Source organism: Pelophylax lessonae, assembly GCF_965119305.1.
Source record: "Pelophylax lessonae genome assembly, chromosome: 10".
In the NCBI taxonomy this organism is placed as follows: Eukaryota; Metazoa; Chordata; class Amphibia; order Anura; family Ranidae; genus Pelophylax; species Pelophylax lessonae.
Genome location: NC_138777.1, coordinates 218,275,961 through 218,301,307, shown reverse-complemented (window position 1 = coordinate 218,301,307; position 25,347 = coordinate 218,275,961). Strand labels below are relative to the sequence as shown.

At 44.7% G+C, this 25,347-nt stretch overlaps 1 protein-coding gene across 1 annotated transcript; it reads right to left on the bottom strand.

Annotated features, from left to right (window-relative positions):
• Positions 1-964: 964 nt before the first annotated feature.
• Positions 965-25,300, bottom strand: SHCBP1 (SHC binding and spindle associated 1). The gene is made up of 13 exons (XM_082269562.1): positions 25,201-25,300; positions 20,686-20,850; positions 17,865-17,980; positions 17,457-17,665; positions 16,308-16,400; positions 13,915-14,148; positions 13,589-13,766; positions 11,356-11,476; positions 8,594-8,725; positions 6,170-6,288; positions 4,992-5,078; positions 3,536-3,668; positions 965-1,544 (listed from the first exon to the last, which is right to left on the bottom strand). The coding sequence occupies exons 1-13, from the start codon at positions 25,286-25,288 to the stop codon at positions 1,102-1,104; spliced, it is 2,118 nt and encodes a 705-aa protein (XP_082125688.1). The 5' UTR covers positions 25,289-25,300; the 3' UTR covers positions 965-1,101.
• Between the last annotated feature and the right edge of the window lie 47 nt (positions 25,301-25,347).

The window sequence follows — 25,347 nt, the reverse complement described above, 5'->3', positions numbered from 1 at the left end:
CAAACCACTGAGGAGACCGATCCTGAGGACCTTGTGCTTGGCTCATGGGAGTCTGAGCTTATATAGCTTTGATAGGGGAGAAGAAGCAACTGCTCTCTTGGGGAAAAAAAAAAAAAGGAGTTCCAGAAAAGTTGAGGCAATAGTTCCCACCGTTCCTGGCTGGCTCAGAAATATAAGAAAAACCAAGGAGAGGCCTAAGAGGCAGATGCACCTCACATCAGTGACCTGGAGCAGAAAGAGCTATGGCAGAGCTAACATGCAAACCTTATTACCTAAATTCCCACAGTATGTTCTCTTTGCCTTATCCCTTGGCAGTGCACCTCATGCACGAGCAGTGCTAGGAATACTTTAATGGAATTATGGAAAATACAGATTCAGCACTGTGTGTAAATCAGTTCAGTTTCTCCTATGATGTCTGGGAATCTATGTGTGTTAAAGAAACTTTGATTCATGTGGGGTGGTCCCTTGAGTGCCACATCCCAAATAAAGATACAAGAACAATGGAGTTCCCCTTGGGGCGGGACTTTTAAGGCACTATGTAATATCAAGATACACAATTTATTTGTTTATTTATTTCACAAATAAATTGTGTATCTTGATATTACATAGTGCCTTAAAAGTCCCGCCCCAAGGGGAACTCCATTGTTCTTGTTCGGGAATCTATGTGTGGTGTACATCGGGGAATGCAAATATGCTTTAGGAGACAGCCAGGCTGGAGCCTACTAGAGAGCAATGCTATTAGAGGGCAATAGGGAAACAGACACTACTACTATGTGAAGGGGTCCCAAGGGCAGCACAGTAAGTGCCAAAGGCCTGCATGTGACCCCTGGCCCATAGATAGGGCACCAGGGCTTTTCAGTGTACTCAGCTCAGACCTATCAACTATTAATCAACTGCCACATATGTGCAGACAGGTAAAAAAAAAAAAATACATTTATATACAAACACCCCCCCCCCTCCCCAGTTCATGATTATCTTAATTGTGGTGCAAAAAGCTTCAGCATGGCCATCCTATGTACATGTGCAATGATGAGCAATTAAATTAAATATGCAGTAATACAAATGAAGAGGAGTTCAAGAATCACACGTGCAACCTGAAGTTTAGAAGAGGAAGGTCCCAAAACTGCCTTTACCATTCCACTTAAACTGATTATTGGCAATGGAGACAAACATCTCTTGGGACAGGATCTGTTCGTCATCTGCCTTGGTTATCCCCAGGGCGCTCAGTCTCTTCTTCTGTATTATGGTCTTTCGTCTGGAATTGGCAGTCAGTTCAGTGGCGATTGTCTGGTTGCCATCAACCTCTTGGATAGCAGTATAATCATCAGCTTGGTCTTCAGCATGTAATGGGTTAGACTCTCCTTTGTCAGGGAGGTCAGTACAGCTTCCATCTGCCATCTCAGTGGTGGGGCGCTTCCCAGAATCCTCAGCGTTACTCTCCATTGGGTCAGCATTGTCTTCTGACTGCACAGCCTCACCTGCTTCTAACTGGATTATACCTGTAGTTGTCTTGCCTTCCATTATGTTGGTTTCAGGATCTTCATCTAAAGGAAAAGGGACAACATATTCTTTTGTAGTTGAATTTCACCAGATACCACCATTTTAGGAAACAGTGTCAGATTTATGTTATTCAAAATTAAAGCCTTAAAGTGATTAAGGAAAACACTTAAAAAAAAAAAAAAAAAAAAAAAAAAAACTCATACTTACCTGCTCTGTGCAATCGTTTTGCACAGAGCAGCCCCGATCCTCCTTTGCCTCGGTCCCCTGCCATGTGCTCCCATAGCAAGCCGCTTGCTATGGGGGAACTTGTGCGCGCTCGCTCCCGAGCCTCAATCTGTGTATCCATTAGATACACAGACAGTACCCCGATCCCAGCCCCCCTCCTCACTGGCTGTGACTGACAACAGCCAAGGGCTCCCGCTGCTGTGTCTGAGCCAGTGAAGAGAGAGCCGAGAGAACTGCTGTGCTCATGCACATCTCTGGATCAAGATCGGGCTCAGGTAAAGTATTGGGGGAAGCTGCTTGAAGGTTTTTTTTTTTTAACCCAACTGCATAGAATGTAGTAAGGTTAAAAAAAAAAAAAAAAAAGTTGCCCTTAGAACCACATTAATACAGATATTAGGCAAGGTTACACCCATACTGAACGCATTCTCAAAACCCACATTACCCCCCTGCCCCTACCTACCTGAATCTCAGAGTGCATCTTCTGGCACAGACTTCAGACAGAATCTAGATATCAGCATGGCTGTAGATGGCTCCGCCCACACAGCTGCGATCTCTCCCAGTGAATTACTACACGTTCCATCTGCCACCGAGGCAGTGACTGTGACCTCTCCTACCTCACCACCTTTTAGTCTAACTGTACTTCCTCTAGACCCATAACAGCAGGTTTGTGCTTCTGTACAGAGAGGAGAGAAAACTTTGCAAGAGCCTGTACTTTGCACGGACACATTAAATCACAGGCACAATGCTCTGCAGGCTCCATTGCACAAAATTAGTAAATGCACAATGATTATAAGATCAATATTACATTTGTTTTTCACAAAAAGGAACTATGGCTTTCCCCTTGCCCGCAACAGTCCGAGGAATGGCTTTCCCCTTGCCCGCAGCAGTCCGAGGAATGGCTTTCCCCTTGCCCGCAGCAGTCCGAGGAATGGCTTTCCCCTTGCCCGCAGCAGTCCGAGGAATGGCTTTCCCCTTGCCCGCAGCAGACCGAGGAATGGCTTTCCCCTTGCCCGCAGCAGACCGAGGAATGGCTTTCCCCTTGCCCGCAGCAGACTGAGGAATGGCTTTCCCCTTGTCCACAGAAGACTGAGAACATCTCAGGGAGCTTAAGGTCAAAAAGTGGTGCTTTTTTGAATAATCATACTGTTTGTTTAGTGATAGACCAAGAATTTTCCTCATGTAGTTGTTTAGGTTACTGGGGATTCCATGATGGCGGCACATGCAGATGCACTGGCTGGGTGCTGTGCACAGCAGTGTGGGAGGGGGGACTGTTGCTGTTGTAAAGAGTATCCTGATAACATTTTGCTGTATGTATACAATGACAATAAAACTATATCTTATCTACAATAACGTATATCTTACTCTGACAGGTCCACTTTAAAGAGAACATGTTGGTGAGCGTACCAGTGATCAGACATAGCAATTTCTTAATTAGAAAAAAAGTTTACCAGGAGACCACCCCAGTCTTCCTTGTTATTGATACTCTATCCATTATAACCAGTGATGCTGCCAAGTTGCTTCCTTAATGCAGAGTGCACGGTATCTGAGTATATTAGCTGGCCTATCTTTAACTAAGCTGAGAAAAGGCAGAACCCGCTGGCGGCTTTTATGCCAAGTCTCCATAGCAACCAGATCTGAACTAGTGCCACATACAAAAATAATAGGCAATTTGCGATTGGTTGTTACAGTCAAAGATTTTTTTTTTTTTTTTTCCCTTTAACAAGTTAGGGACAATATTAAACATCACACTGACCCAATTTCCAGACAGTTACAGAAACAGGGAATGCAAACTAAAAAGGGAAAGAGTCACCTTCTTGATCTGGCCTCATTTTCTCCATTGTAGCAGTCGGCTTCACCAAAACAACAGCATAGCCCTCATTGTTGTGGATGACGTTGTGTTCTAGAATTATTTTGGGGAGATCATGAACCTCGTCAATAAAGTCCTGATAAAAGAATTCAAGAAGAAACTTAGACAAGTGATCTGGAGCAATTTAAAGCCTTAATAAATTGTAAAGCACCAGGATGTCATGTACTTCCTTAGTTGCTGTCCCCCTTTCTTTGCAGCCCGTTTGGCGCACAATCTTGCATCATAATCTATACCCCCTGGTATTTCCACATATAAAAAGTAGCTACACTACCATGCAGGGTCCCCCTAAAGCACCTGTGCCCGGCCTATACTATGAAGAGAGACCAGCTAAAGCTATATTAGATCAGGCGCGCACGAGCAATATGAGCTGGGGCAAGGAATCATGGGACATGTGGTTTTAATGCAGGAGGTAACGTGGTGGTTTTAGAGAAGGACATGCATGCACAATATAGACTGGACAGGAGGAACAACAGTGAGCACTCCCCAATTCAGAAGTTCAGGGAAGTGTTGCAACAATAGAATGGGCTGTACAAATTTTGAGTGTGCAAATGGAAGTCTAGGGCAAAATACTGCTAAATAATCTGACCCTTGTTAATCGTAAAATCATCCGGTGTTATTTTGAGGCATCTTCATTGATCTTTATTGGTCGAGCCGGGATAGCGCAAAATGTGCTCGGGAATTACTTCCACTGGTTTATGTGTTTGTGCAAGATTTACTTTCAGCACAAGATTTACTTTCAGCACATAAGAAACATTTCCTCCCAACTTTCTGGCAGCAGCCATTGTTCGTGTGGGCATATGACGCTGGCACCAACATACTGGCTACCCAGCATGCACCACTTGCGCCTGCGCATTGAAAACACTGCAGTGCGCATTATTGATAACAGGTTACCACAACAATAGCAGCCTCGGAGGAAGTTCCCGCCTTGTTGTTATGGTAACCTGATATCAACAGGGAACCCCCCCAGCAGCGAATCCTTTAAAATTATAATGGCGCCTAACTGCACGTAATCACGTCATTTGCGCATTGGAAATAATGCAATGTCAGAAGCAGAGGATGCCTGTTGGGATTGATCAGACACATACTGTATATCCCAGGATTCGACAAATACTTGGACGTAAAAAAAATAAATATATAAAAAGTTGACTTTTTAATAAATAAATGCCGAGTTATCAGAAATGTATTGGGGCAAAGTGGTTCAAGAGGGTGAAGCTCCACTTTAAGCAGTGGTAGAGTTTTACCATGGCCATACAATGGCACAGCTTACAGTTACATAGACCTTTCTTGGACTATAGTATTGCAGCACATAAGAGGTAATAGTTGCTTTCAGCAAAGCCTAATATCTGAAGCTTTCTCTCATGGCAGATTTCCTTCAGGAGTCAGGTCTGTGCCCTCATACCTTGATCAGAATGCCATCTCTGCAGTGGTGGATTCCATTATCTGTCAAGCTGCAGTTACTTCCAGGATAGATCTCCAGGCCAGCTCCCTGAATGAGACAAATAAGTAAAGTAGAATGAAAACGCATATTTGCTAGGTCATGCCTCCTGATGAAATACCTAAAACTCTTACAAAAGGTACAGTGCTAACATTTACAGCCCTGGGGTGACCACACACACACACACACTAAAATTTTTATCCTTCCAAAACTATGCAACATGAGGGCAAATATAAACAATCCATTCAGTTTGAATTCAATGTGCAGGTCCTCACATTAAATAGTTGGTGGTAGATTTCAAGGAAATTGTACAATCAAGCTTTAAAGTGTATGATCTGCGCTAAGCTTATTCAATTCTGTGGGAGAACTGAGGGCTGTGTGGTGTCTGAACATGGCTCTGGGTGGTAAAGAGGAGCTCCAGTCAAAAAAAAAAAAAAAAAAAGCTACAAAATACTGTAGCTGATAACTTTTAATATAAAAAAAGGACACTTACCTGTCCAGGGATCCCACGATGTCGGCACCCCAAGCCGATTCATCAATCGGCTTCAGGTGCAGGCGCCGGAATTGTAAGTAAGGGAACCTGACAGTGAAGCCTTCAGGCTTCACAGCCCGTTTCCTACTGTGCATGCGTCAGTTGCGCTGCGCTTTCTGAATGGTTCCACTGTGTTCTGGGACCTGTGTGTGGGACCTGTGGAGGAGGGACCAGAAAGGCTTGTAGATCGCCAATCTTACCCAGGAGCGGGTACCTGTCAAAACCAGGCACCCGCTCCCCCCTACTCCCCAAAAAGTGCCAAATGTGGCACTGGAGGGTGCCAACAAGCAGAGCTTCCCCTTTTGGGTGAAAAGGTGGTTGTATTAGTGGCTCGGTGGTGGACCCTTCTGCATGGAGTTTGCATGTTCTCCCTGTGCTCCCCCCGTGGCACTCCTGGTTCTTCCCACACTCCAAAAGACATGGCGGTTGGTTAATTAGCTCCTGAATAAATTGGCCCTAGGATGTGTATGAATGCATGGGAGATAGGGATCTTAGACTGTGAGCATCTTGAGGATAGGAACTGATGTGAATGTACAGAATGTAAAATGCTGTGTAAATTGTCAGTGCTTTATGAATTTACAAGTTGATGTAAAGATGGGAGGAAGTCTACCTTTGCTCCATACAAGTCACAATATCGCATCACCAATTCTGCCGATTTCTTCACTGTAATGCCGGTGGTGTCACACTGAAATACGCAGTTCTCCAGCTCAGTCTTCCCTCCAAGAACACCTAAAATCACAAGATAAAGAAATACCAATGAGACTCCAGACAGCCAATAATTAGGCAGCCGAACTCACCAAGAACGATCAGATAAAAAGGAAGGAGGTTTGGGACTTTAAATGAAATTTTTTTCACCAAGAATGATCAATGATGCAGTCTACTCAAACCAATTGCAATTTACCCTGTGCCATGCCTATTGTGACCGACAAGTAATTAAAAATAAACAGGCAGACCATTGTACCAAATGTGTTTCTGTATTTCTACATTAGTAAATGCCTTGTTTGTGATGCAAGCAGTGTAAGTACCTTTTAACTTAGCATAAACCTCTTACAACTTTATACAGCAAAGCTCAGATTGGGAGATGGAGAAGCAGGACGAGGAGCCACTTGGTATGTGCTGCAGTGCTCAAGTGTTAACAAGGGCCAATAGGAAGAGAGCAAAGTGACAGTGATGAGATTCAGTCCTCCGCTTTTACTTTCGCTGGCCAGTCAAAGGCTGGGGAAGGGACAAGACCTGTAAGGGTTGCTTAGGTGCATCAAAGAGAAAAAAAAAAAAAAAAAAAACTTTTCAGGGCTGTGCAAGTCTCAGGACTGGATGGACAGACATAAAAATCCTTTGGCAGGTTAAACAACTCTATGTATTCCAATGCTGTACTTAAAGAGGAGCTTCAGGCTCCTTCAGACAAAATGTCGCTGCGGACTTTTAATAATGGGATTTTTGACCTCTTGTAAAATCCATTTCTCTGCGTTCATTGACAGACACAGCTCTTCCAGGATTCTGGAACCATTGGGACGCCCAAAAGCAGTGCCATACATGAGCATTGGGACAAAAAAAAAAAAAAAATCAAGGCTAAACAGGAGAGCCAACCAGGTAACAGGAGCTCAACAAAAAAAAAAACTACTGGAGCCCCAACCTAACATTACACGCTTAGAGGAAACTGATCCCAAGCAGCCGATGCCAACATGTTCACTTTGTGAAAGTGTGCACCGATGACCGAGTGGCCGCCTTGCGAACCTTACATAGTTACATAGTTAGTGAGGTTGAAAAAAGACATCAGTCCATCCAGTTCAACCTATGATGTATGTGTGTGTTTGCTATTAACCGTACATTGTATACCCCTGTATGTTGTGGTCTTTAAGGTGTCCATCTAATAGTTTTTTGAAACTATCAATGCTCCCTGCTGATACGACTGCTTGTGGAAGAGAATTCCACATCCTTACCGCTATTACAGTGAAGAACCCCTTACGCACTTTAAGGTTAAACCGCGTTTCCTCAAGTTTTAGTGAATGGCCACGTGTCTTATTGCATCTCCTCTCTCTGAATAGTTTGTTCCTTATGCTCGGGTCGCCAGTACAGTATTTGTACATTGATATCATATCCCCCCTCAATCTTCCCTTCTCCAGAGAGAATAGGTTCAGTGCTTGTAGTCTTTCCTCATAGCTGCTGTCCTCCATTCCCCTAATTATTTTTGTTGCCCTTCTCTGGACTTTCTCCAGTTCCAGCACATCCTTCCTGAGGACCGGTGCCTGATGACGGAAGGCCCAAGAAGCACTAAGCGCCCGAGTAGAGTGCGCTGTGACAGGGAAAGGAGGAACCTGACCCCTGATTGAATAGGCCCGGAATCACTGTCTGATTCATCTTGAAATGGCCACAGAAGAAGCTGACAGCCCTTTTCTTGGCACAGTGAGCCTGACCTCCGAAAAGACTCTGTAGCTACCAAATACACCCGAATTGCCCGAACCACATCCATGGCATGCAACGCAAAATTCCTTAGGATGTTTGGGCCTGGCACACAGGGAAGGCAACACAATGTCTTAATTCAAATGGAGATCCGAGAGACTACTTTAGGAAGGAACGAAGGACGTGGACGAAGAATCCCCTTATCTTTCTGAACCACCAAGTAAGGAGTATGACAAGAGAACGCCGCCAGTTCTGACAGCAGAAGGTTATAACCATCAAAAGCACCACATTCTGGGACACCATAAGCAGGGGAATCTCCTGAATATTTTCAAAAGGGAGGCTTCTGGAGAACTGAATGCACCAAGTTCAGATTCCAGGGCGGTAGAGGAGGGGTGCGAACTTCCAGCTCAGTTCGCCGCAACGATCCAAGCAGATACCTGTTGAACCCAGGTACCCCCCCCCCCCCCAAAAAAAAAAAAAAAAATACCAAACTTGGCAGTGAAGGGGAGGATTAAAACAAGCATAGTTTCCACGTTTGGGTGGAGCTCCGCTATAAGTTCAGTTTTTATTCATTCTTTCCACACCATAATAAAAATAAAAAAACCCTGCTCCTGGCAGTTGCTGGCACACTTACTGACAATTCCTTCCACGGCATTGTGCTGGATGAGCTTCACATTGGAGATTTTCACACTGGGACCGCAACATTCCACAAACTTGTCCCCTTTCCCTTTCTTCTCAATAATGATGTCATCTGACATCCCATAACCTGGAAATGAAAGGGAATGTAATCAGAATGCCTTTTTTTGCATAAGAGCATTGAATAAGACACTAACAATAACTAGCATGATTTCACTACCCTCAAATACCTTTTTTTGCCTCTTATCTTGTGGTCATAACATGTAGCACATGTAACTTTTGCACCTCACTGTATGATAGTGGGGGCGGAGATTGACGTCACATGTCCTTTCATTCCAACCACCGATGAGGGCGACAGTCTGTCCTGTCATTGCCTGTTGGTTGTTTAGTAAAGTTTTGTAGGCGGCGGGTGGCTTGAGGTCTTTTCATTCCACAAATATATATATATATTATATATATAAAAAATATAAATAATACACACACACACACACACACACACATATCGGGGGCGGATCGGCTGTGCAAAAATCACGTAGTACTACGTGATTTCGTACACGAGGTTTCGGCGGCGCATGTTTAGCGGGAGGCGGACCGCGGGAGGAGTGGCAGCGATTGCCGCTGCCCTCCCACGATCGTCAGGGAAACTGACCGAAGACCCGCCTCCTTTGTTTCCATAATCATCTTTTGTCAGACAAGAGACAAGTGATGTGTTGGGCGCTTGTGCCGATGGATAGGACCCGCACTGAACTGTAGTTGGAATAGAGGGATGTTGATCCTAATGTGGCAAAATCCGATGTTGGTTCCTGAAGGCAGCACTGTGAGCAGGCAGAAGCCGGAATCCCGCTGGCACATATGTAATAAGAAAGGACAGGCGCCACTCAGTAATGCAACCACAATTTATTAAACAACAACATAGCACACTTACATGTGGGTAATGTATGGGCTTCTCCTGTTATTCTCTCAACCCCATGGCATGGCGCTCTCTTCCTCACAGCCGAACCAGCAGCCGGGAGATGACGCCGCCTCCATAGAGTCCAATGGGGGGAGCAGGATTAGTCCAGGAACAGCGGTGAGCCGCTTGTCCACCTATGATGACGTAACGCGTTTCGGAGCATGCGCACAACGCTCCTTCCTCAGACCTGGTTCACTGTGTGGGGAAACCCTCCCCCACACAGTGAACAAGCACTTTAGGCACACAGTTAACTCCTTTGATCAACCTCAGTATTAGCCCCTTCCCTGCCAGTGTCATTTATACAGTAACAGTGCATATTATTTAGCACCGATTACTGTATTAATGTCACTGGTCCGATCTGTTCGCCACAATGTCGCAGTCCCGCTAAAATACGCTGATCGCCGCCATTAGTGATAAAAAATAAATAAATAAATAAATAAATAAATAAATAAATAAATAAAAAGTCAAAAAATCTATCCTGTAGTTTGTAAACACTATAACTTTTGCGCAACCCAATTAAAAATACACGCTTTTTGGAATTTTTTTTTAACCAAAAATATGTAGCAGAATAGAAATTGGCCCAAACTGATAAAGGAAAATTAAAAAAAAAAAAAAAAAAAATTGGGAAGGTTTTATAGCAGAAAGTAAAAAATATGGCGTTCTTTTCAAAATTGTCATTCTTTTTGTTTATAGCGCAAAATCTAACAGCAGAGGTGATCAAATACCACCAAAAGAAAGCTCTTTTTGTGGGGAAAAAAAGGACATCAATTGTATTTGGGTACAGCATCGCACGGCAATTTTTCATTAAAGTAACGCAAAAAATGGCCTGGTCATTGAGGGGGGTAAAACCTTCCGGGGCTTAAGTGGTTAAAAACAAAACTGTAAAGTCAGCCCAATTTTTTTGTATATTGTGAAAGAGGTCACTCCGAGTAAATAGATACCAAACATGTTAAGGTTTCAAATTGTGCATTCAGGTAATGGCAACAAACTACGGTACTTAATCTCCATAGGCGATGCTTTAAAAAAAAAAAATTTAACTGTTACCAGTTTAAAGTTTTAGAGGAGACCTTTTGCTAAAATTATTGCTCTCGCTCTGACAATCGCAGTGGTACCTCACAAGTGAGATTTGAACACGGTTTAAATTTGCAGGCGTGACTTACGTATGCGTTTTTTTGGTGCGCGAGCACAGTGACACTTTAAAAAATGTTTCCCCATTTTATTTTATTTTTTCACTGTTGCACATCCAGCTCCTGCATTGCTTTTCATAAGTACCCAAATGGGCTTTGTTGCAGAAATAAGACCCCGTTTATACAGGGGCGACGTGACTTGCTGGGGGCGACCTGTGAAGCCGGCGCGACATGCACGGACTTCATATCACTGAAGTCAATGCAAGTCGCCTCCAGGTCGCCCCAAAGTAGTACAGGACCCTTTTTCTAAGTCGGAGCGACTTGCTTCGCTCCTATTAGAACGGGTCCTGTACTATTCAATGGCGAGCGACCCACCGCGACGTGTCAGGCAACCAAGTCGTGCTAGTGTGAATGGGGTCTTACAGGTTATACTCATACAAGTTGAATAACAGTGGGCACAGAAATTGACTGTCAGGAAAAGTGTACAGGAATGTGTCCCAGTACACAGCGCCAAGGTCTGCTCCTGCAGAATCTGAATTGCAGCTCCATTCATCCAGAGAGATAAACCAAGCCTGTTATTCATTCAGTCAAGGCCAACCCAGCTCTACAATGTCAATACTGCACCCTGGTTACAAGTCCCAATAGTAAAATCCACACAGAAAGTGAATAAACCAAGATTACCTTCTATATGTACAGAGTCTGCAATGCAGATCTGGCTGTATACATAATAATGTCCAGGACAAATCAGGACCAGATCGCCATCATAGCACGCATTTACTGCTTCCAGGAGATCTTTGTGGAACTACAAAGAGGGGAAAAAAAAAAAAATAAAACACCTTCAAAAACGCATGATGTGATGAAATAAATCCAGTCTGCCACCTCTCTCACTGTACCAAACTGAAGCACAGGATTACAACCCATGACATTTCTGGATTTTATTTTTCTTAATTAAGAACTTTATATAGGGAATATGTAGTACTTTGTAGAAGAAAGCATAAATTAGACCAGTAGCAGCCGACAAATTCTGAACTTTGAAGAACTAAACCCTAATCAATGGCTTTTTTGGTCCTAATGCTAGAACTATTTCTGTGTATATCTTCAAGGAACAGATTATGCTGGCAATTTGGACACTGGCTACTCAATTTTTTGTAACCCCCTTTTACTGCTGTGTCCTATAGTGACATAGGGGGGTAGAGGGTGTACAGGCATCAGATACTCCTGAAGTGTACGATGTTGATGCCACTGACAGAAGTAGGAGACACAACCTGCCGGAGAGGTTATAGTATTATATATTATATATATATATATATATATATATAGTGTTTGCTTATATTTTGTCTGGAAAAGCTTTAACCCTTTCGTTGTCATAGCCGTTTTTGCACACGTTTAAAAAATCATTTTAGGCCTGAAGATTACACAAAACCCCCAAAACATGATTTTCTGAAAGTAGACACCCTAGAGAATAAAATGGTGGTAGTTCCAATTTTCTGTCTCTAATTTTACCGCAAAGGTCTAGGAAGTGAATTTCAGGGCAAACAAACGCAATGAATGTATTGCAATGCAGATCACATTTCTTCCTGGCTATGCTAGCTGGGGAAGGTGGCAGGGTGACCCAAAAGTGAGGTCATACACGCAGCTTTCCGGTTCATAGGAAGAAGAGGAGTGGATGCGTTTCCGCAGCGCAGTCACCCAAATGCTTTTACCTTCCATGCAGGGGTCTGCTTGTCAGTTTTACATACAATTGTGGTTGCCGCAGCCACCAGATTGTGTGAACCCCCCCCCCCCCCGGTGACAGGTCCATACGCCGTACAGACGTGGCAGCGAAAGACAAATTGGGGCTTGTTCCCCTGTGTTTTAGTCTCCGAAAAGGTTTAGATCCTTCTTTAGAGAGCATTTGACAGGCAATGAAGATGCGCGATATCACCTCCTCACTGCCAGCTCTAAAATGGTTGTAAACCAAATAAATATGATCCAGTTTCTATATAGCAGGATACACAGGATAGTGTGGCGTCATCTGTCCCTCTAGGTTCTAAAAAAAAAAAAAAAAAAAAAAAAAAAAAAAAAAAAAAAAAAAAAAAACCTAGTTTATCTTGTCTATTCCCGTGTTCCTGTATTTGCTGACATCGGTAATCGTGGCTGCTGATCCCAGATTACCGCGGTTAGTTTACGTGCCTCAGTCACCTATCTCTCCTCTCTCCCCCTCCTTCCCTGCCTATCAGCTCAGGAGTCCATTTTCCATCTCCACCCCACCTCTCAGGCCACTATAGCGGTTACAATTAGTAGTGACAAATGGTGTAATCCCCTCTCTTACATTGTGATCAAATGTGCAGGGTGTGGGATTTTTTTCAAAATAAATCAGCAAAATTCCTTTATTTACAGTGCCACGGGGCGCTCACGTGATCTCCCACCACTCTCCCTCTCTCCTCCTATCTGACGTCAGCAGGGAAACAGCCCCTCCCACTGCAGTGCTTGGACCAAGGGAGAGTGACCGGAGGTTATGTGAGCACCCCGCGGCGCTGTAAATAAGATATTTTGTCTTTTTTTTTTTAAAAAAAAGCTGCACATTTGATTATAATGTAAAAGGGGATTACACCACTTGTCGTAGAAGCTTAACCACTTTAACCTCTTGTACCCCGCAGTTGGAGGGGGACTTGCAGAGCGGCCCCATTCACTTGAAAGGGGGTAATATTCCTGACATGGCATGTGTATACCCCCAGCCACTGCTTTTGTAGTTAACGAAGAAGCGGTAAAACCACAGCTCAACCGTGGCCCCCAACCACTAGTGTGAGTGAGCCCTTTGAGCCGGGACAAACCCAGGAACAGTAAGCGATTTATAAAAATTACAACCGATATGTTATTTGCTTAATTACTTTCTTTAGGAAAAAGGAAAAAAAAAAAAAAAAAAAGATGCTACCTGGATTTCCTGGTTTTGGTTACAGGACTCCGGCTCCAATCGCTCTCTAGTGAGACACGTCAAGGTCTCAATGGTCATACTTGTGGATACAACGTGAATGACTTTTCCACACTCGGGGCGGGGACCCTTTTTTTTCAGGCTGTACCTTCCAGGGCTCTTTTGACAACAGAAGAGGTACCTGTAAGAGGAATGGAACTAAAGAGAACTGCACCCACAAAAGAAAGTATGATGGATGAAATGCGGGAAGGTAAGGGTGGCAACTAATCCGTTGGCAAATACAACAGGAAATCAGTTGAATATCACCATTGCCCAAGACGGCACAATACCTCAGCAGAGGATTCTCGATCAGTTTTAGCTTCCGTTTCAGGCTCTCCATCTCACCATCCATCTTCATTCCTTCCACCATGGATACATTATCCAGCTCGGTGTCTGTGTCGCTGCTGGATAATGCATTTCGGAGGTTGTTGAATTGACTGTAGACCTGCATGCAGCGTGTTAGAATGGCATGATACTCCGATACCAGCTCAGATGGAATACGCTCTTCCAGAACGTCATAATGGCTGCAACAAACAATGTGAGCATATTAAATACCACTCTGAAAGGAAATGGTGCGTTTGCCCGAGCAACCAATGAGCTTAATTGCCAGTCAAATCAAAAGCCAAATAAAATGTAAAGGTGAAAGGATAAAAAAAATAAAAAAAAAAGATTTTGCAGTGGAGCTCCCCTCGCACAAGAGTTAAACACTCTTTTTTGTCTAGGGGTAAGATAACCGCAATTATACTTTATTCCTTGGTCCCGCAGACTTCCTTCCAGCTGAAGCAGTCTCTGCCGCTGGGTCAGTCACAGGCATTATCACGTTCATTATCATATTCAATGCAGTAACAGTTCAGCTTTACATCTACCCACTCCTTAAATGCAAGCATCATCTCTATTTAAATCTTGGTGTTATTTGTATATTTCTCCCAGTTCTCTGGAGTAATCCAGTGTGAAACAACTTCTGTGCTCTGCTTTGTGCAGACGTTGCCTGTATTAGACCGGTCATTGCTGCACTCTCTCCTTGTGCTGAGTGACTGGTCTTGCATCTGCACCCTCCTTTAGTTTTTCACAAGCACCCTGCACTGTAAATATAAAAAACACAACAACATTTTCAACTCACAGGGTAATAATGAGAGACTGTGCCCAGGTGGGCTGTGTGGAGGGTCCTTCACAAGATAATGGAATAGCTCTAGCCGCAGCTCCCTGTCGACAGGAGGGAGGACGCTAGAACCACGAGCTACAGCAAGCCGAATGACAGCTGTCAAGCCCAGAGTAGAAATGACCAATTGGAATGCGTTTCAGAGGTAAGTAACTCCGATCGGCTGAGGAAGGAGGAGTTACTTGCCTTGGGTTCCGACTGGTCAGTTCTACTCTGGACTTGACCGCTGTCATTAAGCTCCCTGCAGCTCGTGGTGCCAGCGTCCTCCCTCCTGTCTACAGGGAGCTGCCGCTGCAGCTAGGACTATTCCACTATCTCGTGCAGGATCCTCCACACAGCCCACCTGGGCAAAGACAGTCTGTCATTATTACCCTGTGAGTTGAACATGTTATTGGGTTTTATATTTACTCACTAAATAATTTTAAACTATTGTCCAAGAACCAAGTACAACTTGTGGAGAGCTTCAGAAAAACCTGGAATTAGCAGGTACAATTGTTTCAAAGAAAACAAGTAATGCAATCAGCCGCCATGGCCTGTATGCACACTCACCACGCAAGACTCCATGTTGAAGCTCATTTAAAATTAGCTGAACGTTTAGACAACCCTGTGAAATACTGGGAGAATATAGTCTGGTCAGATGAGACCAAAATTTAACTCTTTGGATGTTTGGAGGTCAAATGGCACTGCACATCACCCCAAAAACACCCCCATACCAACAGTGAAGTTTGGAGGTGGGAACATCATGGTGTGGGGCTTTTTTTCAGCATACGGTACTGGCAAACTTCATGTTGTTGAAGGATGAATGGAAAAAATTTACCCAGACATTCTTGATAAAAATCTGCTACCATCTACCAGGATGATGAAGATGAAAAGAGGGAGGACATTTCAGAGTGACAATGATCCCAAACACAAAGCCAAGGAAACTCTCAATTGGTTTTCAAAGAAAGAAAAAGCTGCTAGAATGCCCCAGCCAATCACCTGACTTGAATCCAATCGAAAATCTATGGAAAGAACTAAAAATCTGAGTTCATAGAAGATGCCCACGGAACCTTCAAGATTTGAAGGCTGTGTGGAAGAATAGGCCAGAATCACACCTGGGCCAATGCATGCGACTAGTTTCTTCATACAGGAGACGTTTTAAAGCAGTCATTACCAACAAAAGGATGTTGTATAAAGTATTAAATAAATTTCAGTTAGCGTGTTCAATAATTTTTCCCTGTATCATTCCACTTATTACACATAACTTCATTTTTGAACTTGTTTTGTTTTCTTTAGATGTATGAATTGCTACCGACAGGTGGTGAAAATTTCATGTCAATAGTACCTTTAGAAATACATTTACCTAGAAAAATGGTGATGTGCTCAATACTTAGTTTACCCGCTGTATATGAAAGGGTTTTGCTTGCTGTTTAGCTTTAACCCCCTGCTTCCCATTCCCAGATTCCCTTTTACTGTAAACAGCTGTACACAGTCATCCCTCCCCATCCTTAGATCCCCTTTAAAATGGCTGTACATAGCTCTTACAAGCGTAATCGTGGCTCAGCACATCTTGTAAAATAATCAAAATAATCTTCCTCTTCTTCATCCCAGGGGCGCCAGATGTGTTGGAAAAAGAACCTGAAAGAAACAATAGTTCCAGCGCGTCATAAGGGCTTCTCATCAAACAATCACAGTGGACAAGACAGAGGAAAATACGCTCAATTTCTTTCCAAGGCACAGCGCTAAAAGTTCACATGACCCATTCAACAAGCCAAACAAATAGAGAATAATAGAATGCTGGTGGACAAATTTCCCATGAATTGGACATTTTCTAAATTCAGTCAAATCCTGCATTAACCTGAGAGAGACCCCGCCTCCATTATCCATGTGGGTTCTCTATCCACGAGTCTCTTGGCCGCTCGAGACTCTCCCTCCCGATTGAATGAGACACAGCCTCGGTGCCATTGGTTCCCGCGTCTGTCAAAGTCAATTAGCCAATCAGGAGAGAGGGGCGGGAACCATTGGCAGTTCCATGTCGGAATGGGCACACAGAGCTGCAGCTCTGCTCGGGTGCCCCCATAGCACTCAATAGGAAGGAGGGGCCAGGAGCAGCAACAGGGATCCAGGCTGCCCTGTGCAAAACCAACTGCACAGAGAAGGAAAGTATAAACATTTTTTTTTTTAAATTAACAAAGACTTTACAATCACTTTAAGTGGTTAAACTGACCTAATTTATGGACCGAAGTTCAGCTTTTTGATCTATAAGAACCAAATAATACATTGTAAAACGTGTTTATAGTCATCTCCCAGCCTGAGCAATGTTAATAAATATTTGCCCAAGGTTTTTTTTTTTTTTTTTTTTTTTTTGACAGCTGTGAGTGTGCAAAAACAGCTCTGCACTGTATAAATCAAGGAAATGCCGAATTAAGATCGTAAGTGGGGGTTGAATCAGATCACGATTTTTTAATGATTAATAATCGTGCAGCTCTTCCACGCACTGGTATAAAGTTTGCTCTCAATAATAAAAAAATCCATAGAGAGAACAAGCCAAGCTGGCGTAAAACTTGCTCCATGTGCCGTGTTTGGATTTTTTTGATTTTTGCAAATTAACTTTATGAACCTTTGCATTGTGTGGTCATCCACCTTTTACTTTTGATGCTCAGCAAATAGACCGGACCCCATTATTTTACTAACCTGACGTGTTCAATGGACATGGCGGTCTGGTCATATTCTCCTGAATCATCATAGACCACATAAAGCTCCTGTAGAGGGACCTTCTGCTCCTTCACCTCCAGCAGGTCGCGAATGCTCTGCTCGGTGATGCACTCCATACGATAGTCACACGTGAATGGCTCGCATAGCTGGACAACAGCCTTTAAACTGGAGTAAGACACGTCTGTCACCTATTAAAAAAATAAATGAAAAATTCAGAGTTAATTTTTAGATTATATCAATAACGCCCATACACTCGCATTACTTTTGTCTTGTTAGGACTCCACCCATTTGTTAACTACAAAACCATTAGCTCAGCAGAAATAAGAAAAAATAAATAAAAAAAAGCAGAAATGCAGTCAAGGGGTGAATACACAATCTATTGTATACCTCAACAAGAACCTCAAAGATGTCCGTGCGCCAAACAGCCTTCCAGCCAGAAGATTCCAGAGCCTTTTCTAAGTATTCTGATATGAACTCCATCACTTCGGAGGGTTTGGCATCTCCTGTGAAGGGATCCAAAATACCATGGATTAAAGGGCAAGTTCACCTTTCGCAAATCGTTACACCCCTATTTAGGTTGTAACACATAACATAGTGCAAATGCCTCCCCCTCTCCCCCGACAGCGTGCAGGGATTATTGTTCCCCGCACCCCTATCACTTTAAAATGTTGCATAGCTGTGCAGGGCCCCGCCCACACAACAGCATCATTCATTCACTCACTCACTCAGAGATCTGTGAATGAAAGAACTACAAGTACCAACTTCCACCATCGCACACAGACTTGTAGTTCTCAATAGCCTATGAATGCGGTAATTCGCACACTCCTAGTCCATTGACACTTCCTCCAGGGGTCTGCTGTGATCTCGGGTGCAATACTTTCCAGGCCCCTGTTAAAAACACACTTGTTTCCTGCAAGACTATGTGCAGTTATTTTTTAAAGGGTGAATCCAGCCTTTAAAGCCCAACTGCAGCATATTGTGGGGCGAGGAATAAAATCCTGACTGATGGTCTAAAACAGAGGTAGGGAACCTTGGCTCTCCAGCTGTGTTGAAACTACAAATCCCATCATGCCTCTAACCTTAGGAATGTATGACTGTGGCTGTCAGAGTTTTGCAGTGCCTCATGGGATTTGTAGTTAAAGCAAAACTTTACTTGTAGCAATTATTATTAAAAAAAAAAAAATTCTTTAGAAAGGAACATACGTTCCATATTAAATAATTAGGCAACCAAAGTTACTGTGGGCTGTAAATTGCTGCCAGTTTAGGAATGGGCTTGGGCGTGTTCAGGATCCCACCAGGAAGCCAACACTGCACACGGCTAATCACAGGCAGGGAAAGATTTCCTGGTCAGCAGCTGCACAGATCGGGAAATGTCTTACTTCCTGTGATTAGCCGTGTGCAGTGTTGGCTTCCTAGTGGGATCCCGAACACACCCGAGCCCATCTCTTTCCAGCATTGTTCCAGTTTCTTGCTAGAAGCTGCCATTTTGTTGAAGCCCAGAGCCCCGAGCAGCAAATGGTGAAAACCCTCCTATCCTTTTCAGCCAAGGAAACTCTTCTGTTTGATCTGCAACTGCCATGGTGCTGCACATGTGATCAGTTATGACTCCAGTCATTTGATGATTTGACAGTTTGGTTGAGCACACAAGCAAATATGTGACAGTTAGCATTCCTGCCATGCTGGGAATGTAACTTTTTTCAAACTATTAAATTGATGGGATCAGTTCCGCTTTAATCTAAAGGCCCCTTTCACACTTATGCGACGCGATTTCACCGCATTTTTGCCGCGAATCGCGGCACGATTTGGACGCGACTTTAAAAATTTTAGGAAGAGGAAGAGGCGTATGCCTTGAAACGCGTCAGCCGTCATCCTAATAGGACAAGGGACATTCGTATGGACTACTCTCGATACTCAAGATCTTGAGTCCGATGTGATTAATTTTTACCTTTGTTTGTGAGTAGCCATTTTTATGTTTTAACAATAAAGCATATATTGAGGATAATGCGCTAGGTCGATGTGCCTTTCTTTGTGTTTCTTGTTTGCAGTATTGTTGGACTGCCCCAGTCCTTTTAGGCAGCAGGATCCTAGCCATCCAAGACGCCATTTTGAAAGTCCCGTGGGCAGAGCAGTCAAGGAGTCGGCTTTTCTGAGCGCAGGAGATAGGTGGTTTATCCACCTTGTTTTTGTTTGGAGCGACTACTTTGAAGTTGGTGCGACTTCAAAACGCACTGATATGAATGGGGGCTCATTGAAAATAATGGAAAACGACTTGTCATGCGATTTTGCGGTCCAAAATTGCAGGACAAGTCGCACTAGTGTGAAAGGGGCCTTAGGCTGTTAGAAGATCGGCTTCCACAAATTCAGCAAAATGCAGAAAAAAAAAAAAAAAAAAAAAAGTGTATTACCGGATTTTTAACAGTATAGGCACTTTTATTTAAAGTGATACAATTATTATGAACACTCCCTTGCCACATCCGTGAATAAAATAGAAGATAAAAAAATAAAATCAGCTAAACATATCTATCCATCTCTCTATATCTCTATGTGCTTGCTATGGGGGCACTCCTAGAAAGCAGCTCCCGAGCTGACTCGCTAGGAGCGTCCTCCGCTCTCTCCTCACTGGCTGCGAGCTGTGAATAACAGCAGCGGGAGCCAATGGCAGCAGAGACCCAGGAGAGCAGCCGCTCTCCTGTACATTGCTGGGTCGAGATAGGGCTCAGGTAAGTACCAGGGGGGCTGTGGGGGAGCTGCATACTGAAGGTTTTTGAAAAGAGAGCATTTTCAGATACAGAATGCCAAGCAAGGATTACCTTTAAAATGAAAGCACACAGCATACATAGCAAATGCTTAGGTCTATTTTGATAAGAAAGTTTGAAAAGTTCCCGCCAGGTGGACTTTCTTGACTTTGTGGTTATGCCGGGATGATGCCTCAGGCTAAATTCATCCTCCCGGTATCTTTTTTTTTAACCAGCTTTTTAATGCGGCAATACCCCTACTTCAAAAAAATGTGGCCCTCAGTCTTGGGTGTTGTCATGTAACCTTCTGACCTTTTATTGGCCATCAGAAGCTTTCATGGTCACAGGCCTGTTATAAATTCCCGCATGGTGGAGGTCATTAGTAATTAGGAGACGGCATAGAACACTTTGGAACCATGGAGGAGTTTTGCTGCAGGAAATGGAGAAAAGGAAGCAAAGGAACTCGTACATACCCAGGAGATAATCCTTGTAGGCCTCAAACCTTTCATAGAAGAGGAGATTGCTGGTCTGGAATAAGTCGGGGAACTGGACGGTTCCTGATAAAACACGGCATGGAGACACCCGGCCCAGTTTTTTGTGGCTGCCGTAGTCACTATCCTCATCTTCCGGGAACAAGACTAGAGGTAAAGAACACAAAAAGTTACTAAACACATCCTGCTATATGCCAGTGAAGAATGAGGCATTCACGTACAACATCCTACAGGCAGGAACTGATGGGCTTTTTTGGGTTAATCGTGCATTTGTGGGGGGCAGCTCAATACCACAAGCAGCAGGCATGCCAGAACATTTAGCCTCCAACGGAGGCCTTATTTGAGACCTGTCATGAGCAGTGGCGGCTGGTGCTCCATGGGCCGTGGGGCGGCAGATGGACTACACCATACCCCCCCCCCCCCGACCACACCAGCTAGCACACCATACCATCCCCCTCCCCGGCTCACTCACCCTGGACTGATGTGGAGGGCAGGCAGCGGCGGCTTCCCCAGCGTCTCCTCCCTCCTTCTTGGCCAATAGCATGGTCTCTCCTTCCGGCCAATCGAGAAACGGGTCTCAGGACCCGCTTCCCGATTGGCTGGGAGGAGGATCCGTGTGATAATAGCTAATATTCATTCGCTATTGCCACACAACTGGGTGGGCTCAGGGCGCAGTTCTCTGCTACTGTTCTCTGCTACTGTTCTCTGCTACTGTTCTCTGCTACTGTTCTCTGCTACTGCAGCACAGTGGCTCCTTATCGTCTAGCGACGTAGTACTACGTCGCTGGACTCCTCCCCCTGTAGGCGGCGCTCGCGCGCCACTGGAGGCGCGCTCCCGCTGTTTTCAGTCACAGCGGGAGTCGGGCCAGGGGAGGAGCAGCAGCGATCGCCGCTGCTCTTCCCCGATCGTCGGGGAATCTAGTTTGGAGATCCGCCCGCTTGTGTAAACACAAGCGGGCGGATCTCCTAAGTGACAGACAGTGACAGATTACAGGGTTCGGCATAGCTGAACATGCGATCTGTCCCTGTGTCACTCAGTCACCTCCCCCCACACGTCAGTAAGCACCAGGCATACATTAACCCCTCCCTCTCCAATAAAATTAACCCCTTCCCTGCCAGTGTCATTTTTACAGTAACAGTGCATATTTATAGCACTGATTACTGTAGTAATGTCACTGGTACCCTCAAAAATGTCAGTCAAGGGTCCGATCTGTCTGCCGCAGTCCCGAAAAAAAAAAAAAAAAAAAAAAAATCACAGATCGCCGCCATTACTCGTTAAAAAAAAAAAAAAACACACCAAAAATGACAGAAATCTTTCCCTTAGTTAGTAAACGCAATAACTTTTGCGCAAACCAATCAAAATACGCTTATTGCGATTTTTTTTTACCAAACATAGGTAGCAGAAAAGAAATTGGCCAAAAATTTTAAAAAATTTTGATTTTGACATTTTTTTGGGGGGGAATTTCATATATAAAAAAAAAAAAAAAAAAAAAAGTGAAAAATATTGTTATTTTTTCAAAATAAACGCTCTTTTTTTGTTTATAGCGCAAAAAGTAAAAATCGCACAGGTGATCAAATACCACCAAAAGAAATCTCTGTTTGTGGGGAAAAAAAAAGGACGTAAATTTTGTTTGGGTATAGCGTCGCACGACCGCGCAATTGTCAGTTAAAGTTGCACAGCGCCGAATCGCAAAAAGTGGCCCAGACGTAAGACAGCAAAATCCTCCGGTGGTAAAGTGGTTAAAGTCACTCTCCCTCTCCAGCTCAGATGTGTACAGCACATATTCTGCACAAGAATAGATAATATCTGAAAATCTCAGCACTCGCCCCGAGCTTCTGTAGGTGGAGATCCCTGAAGGGACAGAGAATAGCCGTTACATGTCAGACAAACATATGTCCATAATTGCATGCATACCTCGCTAGGTGTGTCCATTCCTACAGCACAGAGGATCTCCGCACTCATAGGGGTTGATTTAATAAAACTGGAGAGTGTAAATCTGGTGCAGCTGTGCATGGTAGATAGGGTTGCAATAATATATTGGCCTTTCGAAAACAGGGATATTGGCATTTCACCGATAGGAAGAAAAAAAAAAAAAAAAAAAAGTGCCAATAATGGCATGCTGCATCCTATTGACTTCAATGTAAAAATGCCAGCTACATTAAAGAGGTTGTAAACTCGTTTAACTTTTTTTTTTTTTTTTTACAACCTGAAAGAGAAACACATAATGAGCTAGTATGCATCGCATACTAGCTCATTATGAGATACTTACCTTACAATGAGCCCCCGCCATGCCGCTCACTCACCTGTATGACGGACGACATGTTCAGTCGCCTGTCTTCCGGGATCGTGGCATCCGGCCATCTGATTGGCCGGAGCCGTGGTGACGTCACTCCCGCGCACGTGCGTGGGAGCCGACGGTCACGGCACGGGACTCTGAAGGAACGGCACCAGCGGCCGTTCCTTCAGAGCGCATGCGCCAGTGACGTCACTGGCTGCATGTAAGGTAAATATCTCCTAAACGGTACATGTTTAGTTGATATTTACAGTACCTATAGGTAAGCCTTAATATAGGCTTACCTATAGGTACAAGTTGTAGAGGAGGGTTTACTTCCTCTTTAAGTTGGTTTTAAAGGCTGAAGGTTTTCCGATTGGCTCCCACAGCTGTCAATCACAGCCAGTGAGCCAAAGAGGAGAGCGGGAGGGGGGGGGGGGTGAGTCTTATACACGCAGAGTAGAGGCTTAGGAGCGAGCACACAGCGGTGCCTCCAGGGCGAGCGGCTTTCTCTGGGGGGGGGGGGGGGGTAGGGCCAGAAACATCAGTGGGGGACCTGAAAAAGAAAAGGATCGGAGATGCTCTGTGCAATCAGCTTCTAACTTCATCTTGTTCAATTAAAGAATTAAAGCAGTTGTAAACCCGAAAAAAAAAAAAAAAAACCTGCAAGACAAAAGGCATAATCAGCTAGTATGCATCGCATACTAGCTCATTATGTATTACTTACCTTAGAACGAAGCCCCGACACGGAACCCCGGACACCGCTGCGGGCGCTGCCATGATCCCTGGGCCTCTCTTCCGGGTTCGGTGGCTCCGGCACTGTGATTGGCCGGAGCCGCGATGACGTCACTCCCGCGCGGGAGTGATTTCCCGGCAAGGAAAACTGAAGGTCCCCCCCCGGACCTTCAGAGCGCGAGAGCGGCTGCATGCACTGCAAATATCTCCTAAACCGTGCCGGTTTAGGAGATATTAATTGTACCTACAGGTAAGCCTTATTATAGGCCTTATTATAGGCTTACCTGTAGGTAAATTTGTCGAAAAGCGGTATACTACCGCTTTAAGCTTTGACAAAAAAGAAAAAAACATGGAATTTGATTGGTTTCTATGAACCAGATTTTGCACTTTCCAATTTTAGTAAATCAACCCCAAAATGACAACTAAATAAGTGGGCTCCATAACATCATTATCACCACTTTGTTTTAGTTTTGTATACAGAGCTTGAGAGCCCCCCCCCCCCCCCCCCGCCTCCGAGCGTACCAACAAGCATATCACCGAGAACTCCGCCTCTGAGTGAGCGCACCTTTGTGAGCCCCCACCTGACTACAACTCCCCCTCATTGTTCTCTATTTCCATGGACTACAGAGCTCCCTCCTATCTGCAGTAAAGGAAGCGTTATGTAGTCCTAGCACACTGCCCATCCTCAGGTGACAACGCTGCAATGCTGCTCAGTATGGGTGTCACCCTCAGACAAGAAGGGAGTTCATTGCAGCATCACCTGGGAAAAAAAGGATAAAACGAAGGCTGGAAAAAAAAAAAAATGTAATTCCTGCTGGGTTACCATGGTTACTGCCCCCAGTCAGGGCAGCAGATAGAGCCAGGTGGGTTGTCATGGTTACTGCCCCCCAGTCAGGGCAGCAGAGGATAGAGTCAGGTGGGTTGTCATGGTTACTTCCCCAGTCAGGGCAGCAGATAGAGCCAGGAGGGTTGTCATGGTTACTGCCCCCCAGTCAGGGCAGCAGAGGATAGAGCCAGGTGGGTTGTCATGGTTACTTCCCCCAGTCAGGGCAGCAGAGGATAGAGCCAGGAGGGTTGTCATGGTTACTACCCCCAGTCAGGGCAGCAGAGGATAGAGCCAGGTGGGTTGTCATGGTTACTACCCCCAGTCAGGGCAGCAGAGGATAGAGCCAGGTGGGTTGTCATGGTTACTACCCCCAGTCAGGGCAGCAGAGGATAGAGCCAGGTGGGTTGTCATGGTTACTACCCCCAGTCAGGGCAGCAGAGGATAGAGCCAGGTGGGTTGTCATGGTTACTGCCCCAGTCAGGGCAGCAGACAGAGCCAGGTGGGTTGTCATGGTTACTTCCCCCAGTCAGGGCAGCAGAGGATAGAGCCAGGTGGGTTGTCATGGTTACTGCCCCCAGTCAGGGCAGCAGAGGATGGAGCCAGGTGGGTTGTCATGGTTACTGCCCCCCCTCCCCAGCCAGGTGACCTATCAGCGCCCCTCACCCAGCTTGAAGTCCTGACAAATCTCCCGGTTTAGGCCGCCCTCCGCCTCTTCCTCCTCCAGGAGCCCCGCCATTCTTCTCTCCGACATTCCGGACACTGTCCGCCCCAGCTCTGTTCAAATCGCCCGCCCTTCTACGTCACCGACAT